Here is a 13,852-nt window from a genome sequence, read left to right on the forward strand (position 1 = left end):
TAATGTCGGAATGGGACACCCTCACAATTGCTTTTGCATAATCTGCCTAAATTGATGCACACCTCTGCACAGCCAGATCTGGCAAAGTTTGTACTACATTTCCCCATCTTGAACTAAGATGATCTTCCATCCATTCCACCTTATATCATTTCCAAGTTCTCTGAGTAATGATGTGCAGTAACAAGGGCTTCAGCTGCCTTATTAACTTCCGTCATTTGGTGGTGGTTTTAAACTTTGCATTGCTTTAGCTGTATTTTACAAGCTATTGTGCTTCTGGAATCATTTAAATGTCTTTCCAGATCTCTCAAAGACATTGTTACCTTCTTTGAGTACATGTTTCACTTCAAACGTTGCCACAGGAAATGAAGTAGGCGAGTTTTTCTGACGCTGTGTTAAAGGTACACGTGGGAGTATATCTATATCAGAACTGGTTCTTGCACCATCACTTTCAGATTTCATTACTCACCGTAATCTCACTGTCCAATATTGGCTTCCCATGCATTATGTTCTTCAGTCTTATTTTGACATTGGTCAGCCATTTAGTGTGAGCTTAACATAGGACCCCCAGCAAAAGCAGCCCTGGCATTGTCGAGATCACCCTCCGTCGGTTGGGAGTGGCCAGGCGTCACTAGGCCACAACTGCCCCACATTATGTATGAAGCTTAGAGGTTCATACTAGGCTTGTGAAAAATGTATATGTGTTGTGCAAATACACAGTTGCAAAAAGCAAAGCAAAGACACAGCCCGCTGCAATGCCTGTTGAAAATTGTCTTAGTCTGCCGTCGATTTCCTTTGAAATGAAATTATCGATAACAGGGCTAAATGATATCAATACAAAATTTTTGTGTCAATTAGTATCTAAGAATCAATTTTTTTTAAGGTCTGCAATTTTTTGCACTCGAAGAGCCATTTGGACATGTGAAATGAAGATAACACTGCATGGTGGTTTGGGAGGCATTTACAAGTACACCTACATGCGCCTGCCAGGAGCTGTGCTGGGGTGCGAATTCACAGACATCCCTAAAGAGCTGGTTTTAGGCTGAGTGCAGTTGGAACGGGGTTATTGCATGGATAAACCAGAAGGTGCAGTTCCGGGGCAAACAGGCTCAAAACCAGTGTAACATCACGATACGGAGGACGCCGCTGTTTTTATCTGGTTCTACATGGCTGACAATCGTGTCAGTGGCATTTGTGACATATTTTTAGGAACAAAAAATTAAACACATTGCAATATAATGTCACAAAGATCACAGTTATATTTCATATTTCAAACTATAATAAAAACCAAAGAATAAAAATGTAATACAGTTAAATTATTATTCATTCGAGCTCCCTGTGGCTTTGGTACAATGTAAGAGCCATGGTCTTAACAATAGATGGCACTGTGACCTCTGTTCTATGTACAGCAGCAATGGGCTACAATGACTGAAGCAAGTAAAGTGCTCTGGATAAGAGTGTCTGCCAAATGTAGTACTGAATGCCTGCACAAAACTGTTCTAACATCAAATTTCCAGCATGGACTGAAATCCAAAAAAAATTTTTAAATACCTTTCTCTTTACTTAATATTAGCTTGTGTGAATGTATTTAACTCTTACATGAATGATCCTTCATTGAACCTGACACTGTAAGATTTGCAATCATTGTGTTTGTGTGATGGACTTAATGAGCCTCGTGGTGACTTCCCAAGATATAGTGACCTTCTAACTTATGCTACTAAGAACTGTATATTTACAATAGTGAGGAGGCACAGGGAGGAAAGTTGCCTATAATGACAGTTGAGTGTGGGGAGTGACATGAAAGCATTGCAGAAAAGGCTGGCCAGGTGCCACTGTGTATTAAATGAAGTGCAGTTCAAGTTGGCAAAGTGCACTAACAAAGCACTTCATCAGGAGAACCCATGCAGCCCTCAGTAAGGCTCAATCTTTATTAATGCATGCACACACAGACAGCCACACAAAACAGGACTTGTAATAAACCTTTCATACGTTTACGTTTTTTATGGGAAAATAAAATGATTGCCGGAGATTATGCATCACTCTGTGGTTCCTTGTTGCTGATCTGTTTGGTCTGAAGAGACATAAAAAAAAGCCTGGAGAGAAAGTGCTTTGTCTGCTATTGGGAGGCTCTTAAAATTGGCCTGGGCAGAAGAAAGGCACGTGTTTGTCACAATGCATCTGAAACAACAGAAACCCTTGTAGTTCTTTGTCTCTCATCTTGCTCCATCGCTTCTGTTCCTTTAATGTCCTCACTGACTTGTTCCCTACACATTTTCATACTGTAAATAATACATAATTGATCTTTTGTGTTGTCTAATGACTATCAGGGGGACTTTGAGCTCACTGAGTTGAATAACTGCTGGTTTGCCAAGCTCCTTAACAACTGGAAATGGGACTTCTGCTCATTCTTGCTTCCAGTCTCAGTGGAGCACTCCCCAACCAGCAGAGCACCTCCTCAATTACGTAGGAGAAGTTGTGTAAATAACAGGCTGCATTAGAATGGAGTTGCAACCCGAACAGGATTTGAAACAGTTTTATTCACTTCATTATTGAGGGGTTTTGTTGGGGGGATTTAACGGTGGTGGCTACATTTTAACCACCACCATACTAATTACTTGATTTTAAATAATTCAGTGGTTTGTTATACAGACATATAAATATTTTCTGGATATGAATCTTGATTCAGATCCATTGATCAGGCCAAGGAACAATCTAATTCAACACAGCTGGGACGATCATGCAAAACAATATCAATAAAATAAAATAGTGCTTGTGTATGTGTATGCATTGTCCAGACTGGGGAGGATGTATTTTGGTGGACTGAAAACACTGCTTTGTAATATATGGAAGATATGGAAATCTAAGCATGAAAAAGGGAGCTCTGATTGCCCCTGGTTACAGCTGCCTGAAGAGAATGGGACTACACACAGACACTTTTTTTTTTTTTTGCTGATGCAGCATGTATTGATTGCTTTTCAGTTTTTGCTGATCGTTCCAGCTTTATCCACATTAATGATGCCCCCGACTAGTCCTTTTTTTCCATTTGTTTTTGAGGTTCAGCAAGTAGAAGGAAGATACACTGAAATGGGACAGCTTGGCAAGTTTTTATTCATAAGCAATGTGATGTACAACCCAGCAGGTTTTGGAAAATTTATTGACACCAGAAAGAAGACCAAGACTGATGGATGACTCATGATGGAGAGTCAGTTGCATGTTGCTTCAACCCTGTGCCTCATCACCTATTGGTAACCAATGGCCTAACAAACAAAAGAAACACTTAACATCACATGGAAATAGGTAGATATAGGTAGCTTTAGTTATTCCAAACACCTGGTAAAGTCTAAATGACCATGTGTCCCGGTGTCTTGAGGAGGACCTGTGGCATTACATAATCCCACATATAAGGGTGCAACACTGGGGTACCCAGCAACAGTCAAAAGTTGTTAAAAAGTCAAATGAGTTGTTCAATTAAGGAGGTGGGCCTGGTTGCTGCCCTTGCTGCTTCAGGCCTGGAACATGCCCTCAATGTTTCTTGGAAGGAGGCTGGACCAAAAAGTTAACTGATCGTCCCTGGCGCGTCTTTCCAATAGGTGGGGCCAGGAACCCAACTCCACCTTCTGACACTGGGGCTGGAACCCCTAATCCATATCGCGCACCTACAAAAAAAAATGATCGGTTTGAGCATACACATGGAGCATAGATGTTGAGGGAGCATAAATGTCAGAGGTGGCCATAGTTAGCTTGGGATGATGTCCAAACAGTTAAACACATGCAACAGAACTGCTAAACATATTGTGGTTACCTCAAGTTAATGCAGGACAGGGAAGTGAGGTAAATGAAATAAAAGGCAATTTTTTTTTTCATATAAAAGAGTTGTTGTGTTCATTTGTCTATGGCATAATAGTTCTGTTTTTCATGTATTTTTTTGATTAAAAGTGAACACATTGCTTTAAGTTGCATTATTCATTATTATTTAGCCTCTAAATGCCCAAAATGTCAATTTTTGTTCAATGTCTATGCATTCTATGGAACATTCTTGAAAGGCTTTTCATTGAATCGAGGAACATTTACATTTAAGGCATTTGGCAGACGCCCTTATCCAGAGCGACTTACAACGTGCTTCCATGTTACAATCAATGACGGTAGTTAACTTGAAAAGCGTACTTTTCTCGTTTACCCATAGGAAACCAGCTTTCATTGAGCAAATATATTATCTAAATGAGAGCAATAATAATGATTAAATTGTTTGACTTGTATCAAATTGTTTAACAAGTCATTGGATTTGACCTGAATGAGCTGCAATGAGGCCACAGATCTCTACCTGAATGGCCCATGATATTTTTTTTCTAATGTAGGTGAAGCACTTGGGGCTTAAAATAGAATACACTCTTTCAGCAAATTGCAGTGTTACCACCAGCAGCAGCATTCGTTTTTTTTCTGTGGAGCCCAATCCATTCTCTTTTTAAATGTGTAAATGAACATGAGCATAACATGGATCTCGGCCTACATTCCAGAACAGTATAAAAGAAAAAACTGAGGCAAACTGTGGCAAAGACTACAGCACTTTTTTTTTTTTATTCACCTCAACTCATGTTCCTGGGAGAGATCATCAGTGTGTCCACAATACGAGAAGTGCACTGATGTCCTAATTGAGCTCGGTGTTGAGTTCCTTTGCTGCTGTTCTAAAAGGTATCAGGAGCACGAGGAAAGGGGAGACATAATCCTCTAGTGATAATGAGCTGTCATTGCCTGCTGATGCATTAGCTGGCTGGTGTGGGTAGGCATAACCGCCATTTCTCATCGCAAATCCTGACAGCTTTATTAACCACCTCTCACAACCACAAACTATTTATAGGGCAAATAGAGAGGATGTGATTACACATACACAAGCTGAAATATACTTGCATGCACACTGCAAGCTCAAATGCAGACATGCACAAAGCCTAAACCAAGCCTTGAAAGGCAGATATACAAACTAAATAAAAATATATAATCATCCCCAAAGTCCCACCTTACTCCACTCATTATCCCCATACACAATCCATGCAGATATAGAGTGTCACAGAAATCATTATTTTTTGTGTTATATTTTTATCATGTATTTAATTATTAAGGTGGCACAGGCAAATATTAATGATTCAGTGGCACATTTTTCATAATGTGCGCTCTTCTTGGAATTTGTGGTATTTCAAATAAAAATGAATAATAACTTATTCTCATTTAACAGCCTCTTCAAACAGAAAATAGGCATACATTAACAAAAAAAACCTTCTGTGGTTGCACAGAAATCCCTCTCCTCCATGGTGTATGGAATTAGAAATTCATGGGATGCACCACCTGTGTCTGAAATTCTGACAGATAAAACAAATGTTCTACACATTGTAATGATGACTGCAGAGAGGGAAATTCTTCTCTCCAGGGCCTGCTGAAACTAAAGAGGAACTATCTGAAAAGCCGCTAATGATCCCTAATAGCCTTTAATGGATATTTAGAATAGGATTTTTTTTTCAGTGAAATACTTGAGTTGAATACTGTTGTAAATCAGACATATGCAATCTTGTCATGTGTCTGGTGAAATACTGTTGGCCTTACCGACTGCAGTGTACACCATCAGTTTTGAATGAAATGCCTTAATTTAGACATCTTGAAAAGATATATTCTGAGTGACATAGTTACATAGGTGCTGGAGGTGGGAAAGATGCACATACAAAATGCATATAGATTTGCGAACCATTTAAATATGCTCTCCTTTAAACATCTGAAACAAATGATTTACAAATGAAAAGAATACACACAGACTGACACACATTTTCCACAAATGCACATGTACAGTTCTTGAAAGGAAATGAGATATAAAGTGAACAGCAGTCTCTTATCATCTCATTAACATGCTCAATTGAATAGCTAAGCACTAGTGTGATAAGTCAGATTTACAACAATTAGCAATCCGCTTTGATCTTCCTCCTTCTAGGTTGTGACCTTAGTCAGTGAATGCATCTAAGGCAATTAGGCTGAGAGGAGAAGTAGATAAGCGTTGCTTTTATTAGAGACCACTTTGATTGCTTTTAAATTGTGCCTTTTTTTTCTCATTCTTTTGGAAACTGTGGCTGCTGCTTTTATGTTTTTTTTTTGTTTTTGTTTTTTTTGCTAAAATTCAAAATTCCACACCCACTTATCCTCCGTGGTTGTCCCATTTGTTAACGTCAGCCTTTTCGGATTGCCCAAAAGCCTCAAGAATGCCTGAATGACTATCCCTTTTTGGAACGCCTTCGTCTGTACCTTTCTCAAACCGGATGTTCCAATATTCATCTATGACTCTCTTGCATGCCCCCTTTGCAAGACGATGTCCCCTTTAGAAAACTGCCACTTGCAGTTCACACTAAAGCCTGCCACCTTCAACTTCCACCCAGCTGTGTTAAAGACAATCCCCCACTCGTCTCCGTGTGCTTTCCCTACTGCCCCACGGCTCCGCATCCTCCTGCTGCCCTCTCCACTGGCTTCCATGGCGCTTTACCCCCATCTGTCCTGGCTCTCCAGATACTGTAATCCCATTGACTGCTCCCTTCCCCACCACCATGTCTGCTCATGGGCCTTCTGGGTGCCCCCTGACATACACACATAAGGCTCAGGAATCTGGCACATTTCTAAACAGAGCTAATGTGATGCATCAATGGGCCAAACACACATGGTACCTGGCCAAGCACCAACTTTGTAATTAGAACGTGAAGACTATAATGAGCCCAGATGTTACAAGAACTATTTTTCATTAACAATGGAAACAACATTAGAGTGAAAGATTTGGGTAGAACTGGAGGAGGACATTTCACCTTGAGAATACGTGTGATCAACATCAATCACACATTTTATATACTTCTGAATGACTAAGCATTGGGGTGGGGAAAAAAGGCTATAAAAAAATTTATATTCCCCCACCCAACGTCCTAGGATGGTTCTAGCAGCCGGGACCATCTTCGGAATAAGCAGTAATGAATAGTGTGTAAGTGAGCATCAACACATAACTGTAACTTTATAATTAGGGCTGATCATTGAGTATTTTTAACCCTGAAAACAGTAAAAAGTCTAGCAAAAATAGTTTTGGTTTTCTGAAAAGGGACTTGTTGAACCATGAATTTTGAAAAATTACATAAATTAACCACAGACATGTCATATTAGTATTGAGCTTTCAATTATTTCTGCAATAAAATAACTATAAGTGTGTCCCTGTATTTTTTACCAATGCATTTATTGTTTTTTCTTTAACATAAACAAAAATGAACAACAATAACAAAAGAGAGAGAAAAAAAAAACTCGGCTCGCTAGCTGACACATGGACATGCAGTCCGTCCGTGTGTTTAATGTGTGACGCCCCCCGTCCTCTGGATGCACATGAGTAATCTCATCTGAAATATTTTAATAGTTGAAGAATATAAGCCTCACTCAGATCTACTGAATGGACTTCCCCCCTGTCCAAAAATAGCAAAGAGTCTCCAAGGCATGTTCTGGCCAGGTTAAACTGGGACCAGCCTCCTGTTGTTGAAACTTGGGCTCATTTAATACAGCCATATTTACACTCCAGAAAGACTAGATACAATTTAATGTTCTTTACTCTAAATGCAATGTCATGCAAATATTATTTTTAATAATGCCATTTGTAGTCAGCTAATATATATATTATGATATTGCAACCTCTTTTACAACCATTTCAAGTTCCATTTCAACATTTTTCCAAATGTAAGGTTATGTAAGGTTTTGTGTTCTTTCCATGTAAAAAATATAATGTAATAAGTCACATGACTGTCTTCATGACAGAGCTGAATCATGCTACAAAAAACATGGCAGTTGTTCATGGTCAGGTTGTGTCATTGGCATCTTATTGGCAACATTTTTTTCATTTATATATAATACCATTATGTAATACACTCATCTTCTCTATTTTTATTTTTAGATATATATATGTATATGCTGCTATAAGACCAATTTCACAAAGAATATAACTGAGATGTCATGTGGCAGAAGAGGAAACGGAAGACACAAGTGCAGAACTCAATTCTTTATTTTTCTACATTTACATTTACAGCATTTATCAGACGCCCTTATCCAGAGCGACTTACAATCAGTATTACAGGGACAGTCTCCCTGGAGCAATTTAGGGTTAAGTGTCTTGCTCAGGGACACATTGGTAGTAAGTGGGATTCGAACCCGGGTCTTCTGGTTCATAGGCGAGTGTGTTACCCACTAGGCTACTACCACCCTTCTATCAGGCCGACTGTGGGCCAATCCCAAACACTACTCTGTTCTAAACTATTGGTTTTGCCCATATTCATTTATCAGAAAAAAAAAAAAAATTCATCATTCATCCATCCATGCCCCAAAGTCCTAGCCCCCCCACTATGTTCCGACCACATGATTTGCTCCTCAGCCTATAAGACTCTGCTGTCTGTTAAGTCTAAACTCCTGATGGATGACTATAAACATACCCTACTGTGTCACCTGTCTGGCTGAGAAGAATGTGACATATTGCATTTTTAATTTTGTCTGACGGGAAGCTGAAAGGTGAGCTATGTTATCAGTAACCTAATGTTCCCTTTCTTAAGTGTTATTGTTATTATTATCACTCAACGCACAATTCCCACTGTCAGCATGCAGCCTTGATAGGTGCTAGCTTTGGGTTTAAAAAGAATGCCCAGACATAATTTAAGATTCTCGTCCGTACCAATCCCCCGCTGTTTCTGTGTACAAAGCGCTCACACATGTGCATTGTGCTTGTGGTGAAGACCGCCTGTCTACAAGGAAAATGGTAATGACTGAGTAAACAAGAAAAACAACATATTAGATCAAGATTACTGCTTGTCATCTGTTTTTGTGCTCCTGGACTGTCTCGGTAGTGCTAATGACATGCTAATATTCAAAAAAAAAAAAAAAAAAACACCTGACAAATGAGTTAAATCAGTAGATATTATCAGTTATATTAGCTATTCAGTAGATATTCTACTAGATAGATATTAGATATTCTAGATATTCAGTAGATATTCTAGTTACATTGCATTTGGCATTCTTTCTTTCAGATAACTATCTTAGGTTTGGAGCCACTATGCATTGGTTTACTCAAGGACTGGCATTTGGAGCTAGATGCACAACTGAAAAAAAAAAACACTAGAAAGAAATAGACTGAAGGTCGGAGGCTCAATCATTTTGGCAGGTAGTTAGAACATTTTTAGTGGTGACAGAGTCACATTCCTCTTAGCTACAATGCTGCCTTGCTTCTGATTCTCTGTTGTAAAGATGGTGAGGGGTAAAGAAAAGAGAAGGATGTGTTAGTAGTGTCTGAAAGCTAAATTTCTTGTGTACCTTTTGTGCTTATCAGTCAGTTTACAAGACTTGTATTTGATCCCTGCCATAATTTTTGGACATTATATATACTGTATATATTTTTAAATGTCCAACTGAAATTTATTTAAAAAGCCACTGGGTCATGACGAATGTTTCCATCGGTTGTGACAATCTCTCTCCATAGGATTATTGGGATTCATATGTATGTATTTTTTTGAAACAATTGAGCGGGAAGGATGCTTACAACCAAGTTTTTGCGAACAATTGTTAATGAGTAACAAAGACCCTGCTTAACTGTGATTTTCAGGAGACTGGGTGGCAATATGCCAATGGTTCAGTTTCCTTATTGAATTCTCTTAGACTTCAAGAAATCTGATTTAAGCCATGGGGTATATTGCTTAGTACATGATCACTTCCGTTATGGCGGAATTGCCTGCATTTTAATATCCATCTGAGATCACATTTTCCTACATTATTGCATAAAACTTAATTCCTGTGATATTGTCAATTAACATTTACACCCTTATCCAGAGTGACTTAGAATCTGTAGTTACAGGGACTGTCCCACTAGAGACACTCAGGGTTAAGTGTCTTGTTCAGTGACACAATGGCAGTAAGTATGCTTTGAACCTGTGACTTTACGTGTGTAACCCACTAGGCTACAACCACTTTGTTTATGTAATATCAAAAACCTAAATAACTGATTGATCAATGATTATGGAGTTATTTGCTTTATCTACAAATACTCATTTTGAGTGAGTGGATATTTTTTGTATTTGGGGTGGGTAGTAGCCTAATGGATAACACACTATCCTTTGAACCAGAAGACCCAGGTTCAAATTCCACTTACTACCATTGCGTCCCTGAACAAGACACTTAACCGTAAATTGCTCCAAGGGGGACTGTCCCTGTAACTTCTGATTGTAAGTCGCTCTGGATAAGGTGTCTGATAAATGCTGTAAATGTAAATGTAAATATATATCAGTCAGTCATATATATATATGCATATAGAATCAGATAGAAATCATTTATACATATATGACACTTAAAGTCCACATTTTTAAGGTTGAATTTCAAGAGATAAATACTACAATTCCACTCTAATGAGCACTCACTACATTCCCATTGATTTTAATTAGTGATTCTTCAGGCAGTGTGTAATTCCCTTCCCACAGTCAAAGAGGGGCTTCACAATGAGAGTGGGGGAGAGAGAGTAGGAAACAGCTACTGATGCCATCCTTATGAAAAATCCTCTGCATGATTCCCCAGGAGTTGCTAGATGAATACGGATACAACACCTACTCTCATATCTTCTTCTAAGTGAATGTAATGAATTTGTGCCTCTTGGGTTCAAACTTTTAATTTTCTTCTGTATCTGTTTTTGATTTTGTAAATCAATGGGCCACATTCGCAGACATCCTGGAGCTTGGAGAAGATGCAGGATGTCAACAGTTTTTTGTGGGGAATTCCGGACTGATATAAACGAGGCAGGGCTCCCTGCTTTTAGCTGCGATTGGTCCATCTGTGACATTGCTGCCTCTGTGTTTGGTCACTCTGATGGTAAAGGGAAAAGTGAAAGTGTTATCATCATAGTGATACGTGGCATAGCATAGCACACGAGGCAATGTGTCCTCTGCATGAGCCCGGGGAGCAGTGTGTGGGGACGGTACCTTCATTAAGGGTACTTCAGTGGCACATTAATGAATTTGAACCTGCAACTCCATTTCTTTACCTGCTAGGCCACCACTGCCCTAGATGAACATCATAGTGAGATACTGAGCAAATGCTTGAAAGAGAACTTAATCAATTTTGTGGAAGGATCAGCACTAACTTGGTTGATATTTAGTGTCATCTTGTGGGGCATAGCTCAGTTTTTTTTTTTTGGCTTGTTGGAATAATTTGTGTTGTCAACCTCTTTCATCGTTGGTTTGTTTTAACTACATCCTTCTACAAAATATATTTAGTTGTTATAAAGTAACATCAGTATTTTTATCTTACGTATGAATGTTATTTCACGATGAACATGGGGAAGTTTATTTGTATGTTTATGACTGTACTGATGTTTCCAAAAAATATGATGAACATAGCCATATTGCTGCCATATTAAGATGTAATTAGCACTGAAGATGTACAAGCACTGGGACAATTTGTGCCATTTCTGTCATATTGACTGATTCCTAGCTCTTAGTGTTGTTTTTTATATGCATATAATTTGCATGCTATTGACCCAGTGAGATCTACATTAACAGTCTGATAAGACAATTAATCCACAGCCTGCTCTAAGAAGAGAATGTTTTCCAAAAAGTAATTAGTTCTGTAATTAACATGGCTGCACTAAATCACAGCACAAAATTTAATCTGCCACTTCAAATGGTCTTTGTGGACATGGTATATTATGATAATAAGGTGTATATTGCTACAGATTGTAAAGTGCAATGATGATAATCTAGGGCAAGCATAATAGACTCATACTATTAATGGTGGGTCAATTGGGGTTTCAGAGTGGGAATGTCGGACTAGGAACATGATTGCTCCACATGATGTGTTTTTTATTATTTTTAATTTTAAATGCAAATTCCAATTCAGTGAGCTGAACGGATAAAAGGAAACGCAAACAATCAGAGCACAAAATGGATGCAGTGAACAAAATAAACAACCTCAAAAACAGCCAAGCTGTAGCAATTAGACCTTGGGTTGAATTAATATAGTGCTGTGAAAAAGTTCTGAATTCTGTTTTTTAAGTTTGTCAAGTAAACACAACATGCTGTTTTTTTTTTTTTTTTTTTTATTAAGGAACAAAATCCAATCCTACATAGTTTTAAACTTAATAACTGGTTATGCAATTGTTTTATTTCTAATTCATGCTTTGATTAGCCTACTCAAAAAACCTTAATTTTTTAAAAGACAATTAGAGGTGGACTTGCCAAAACAGCACCAAGCACTGGAAAATTGTGAATTGTTAAAGTGTGAATGTGAAAAAACAAAGCAAAATTTAAAAAATATTGGCAGGAATGAGCAAATATCTTCATCCAGGCTCTGAATTAAGTGTTCATCTGTTCAAACAGAGCTGAATTCAGTCATGGAACTCAGCATACAAATTAAAAGAACAATCTTTTCTGTCTGCCATGTAGGTCATCCTGATTCTGACAAAACTCTACGACTTTCACTTGGGAAGTGTGACTGAAAGCACCTTGTGGAGGTAAGACTTTTTTTTTTTTTGTCTTTTCCTTTTAAGGTCTTATTTTCACTCACACTTCACGCTCCTTTCATTCTAATTCTGCAATGGAGGAAATAGAACATTATACTGAATAAGTATGTACAGTGGTGGTCAAAATCTTTGAGAATAACACAAATAAGTGAAGTGATTGTCATTTGAAACACTGCAGCACAGCAGCAAACGGTGACACGACTAAATGTGTCCTCTGCTTTTAACCATCACCCTTGGTGAGCAGTGGGCAGCCATGACAGGTGCCTGGGGAGCAGTGTGTGGGGATGGTGCTTTGCTCAGTGGCACCTTGGGATTTGAACCTTCTGATTATGGGTTCGCTTCCTTATCCGCTAGGCCACCACTGCCCCGGTTTCTGCTTCAGTGTTTTTTATCTTTTTGTCTGTTGTTTTTGTGGTGTATTGAAGTACAATTACAAGCATTTTATAAGTTTTAAAGGCTTTTATTGACAACAACATCAAGTGTATGCAAAGAGTCAATTTCAGTGTTGACCACACTCAGGGAAGAGTTCAATCTTACCACCAAGGGGAGCTATCACTGGAAGGGGGCATTGGTGTTAACTCTTGCTGTATTTTCTTCAGAAATGCCTGCACGAGCGAACAACACAAATGATTCCTGCCTGTGTTTTCTGTGTTAAATACAGAAACCGCAGACACAAACAAATACACTTTTTAAATCTGTCACAGTCCTGGGGCGCTGGAATCTGTAACACAATGATGACTGCACGTGTTCCCTTGGAGGTAACCATGGCTAACAATGGAGGAAGAACAATAATTCCAAGCACCACCCTCCTTTTAAAGCATCCAGTCTGCTATTCTAACTCAATCAGCATGACAGAATGATCTCCAGCCTTGTGCTCCCTAACACTCTCACTTGTGTTAACAAGAGGATCACTGAAACGATCTCAGCAGGTCCTTCGGTTGTAGGGATGAAATGAAATGAGGTGCTATTATTGACATGTTTAAAGTCCAAACCTCACCAAAAGTCCCTGATGAAGAGATTCCTTTCACACTTTAGAAAAGTTCAAGCACAAAATTTGAATGACCTAAGAAAATTCTGGAAAATCTTTGTTATTATCTACATCTTCTAAACAATTAGGTCTTCCATTGTCTCTGGTCAAGTGCAATGTAGATATATTTGTTCAAATTTGTTACAGTGGCAAGGCAGGACAGGAGAAACGTAAACACAATTGCACGACTAACAAAAGGGGATTTAACCAGATACGGACAGAACGTGAGACACAGGCAAATGAATGACCAATGACCAGACAAGAATATAACACACTAGGCTTACTTAAAT

At 38.6% G+C, this 13,852-nt stretch overlaps 1 protein-coding gene across 1 annotated transcript in view; it reads left to right on the forward strand.

Moving 5' to 3' along the window:
• The window catches only part of sorcs3a (sortilin related VPS10 domain containing receptor 3a), a 157,764-nt gene that overhangs the window by 41,234 nt on the left and 102,678 nt on the right, over positions 1 to 13,852 (forward strand). The window contains exon 2 of the mRNA XM_028972927.1: positions 12,459 to 12,526. Within this exon, the coding sequence (XP_028828760.1) occupies positions 12,459 to 12,526 (68 nt within the window). The remainder of the gene's footprint in view (positions 1 to 12,458; positions 12,527 to 13,852) is intronic.

Source organism: Denticeps clupeoides, chromosome 3 (assembly GCF_900700375.1).
Source record: "Denticeps clupeoides chromosome 3, fDenClu1.1, whole genome shotgun sequence".
Classification (NCBI taxonomy): Eukaryota; Metazoa; Chordata; class Actinopteri; order Clupeiformes; family Denticipitidae; genus Denticeps; species Denticeps clupeoides.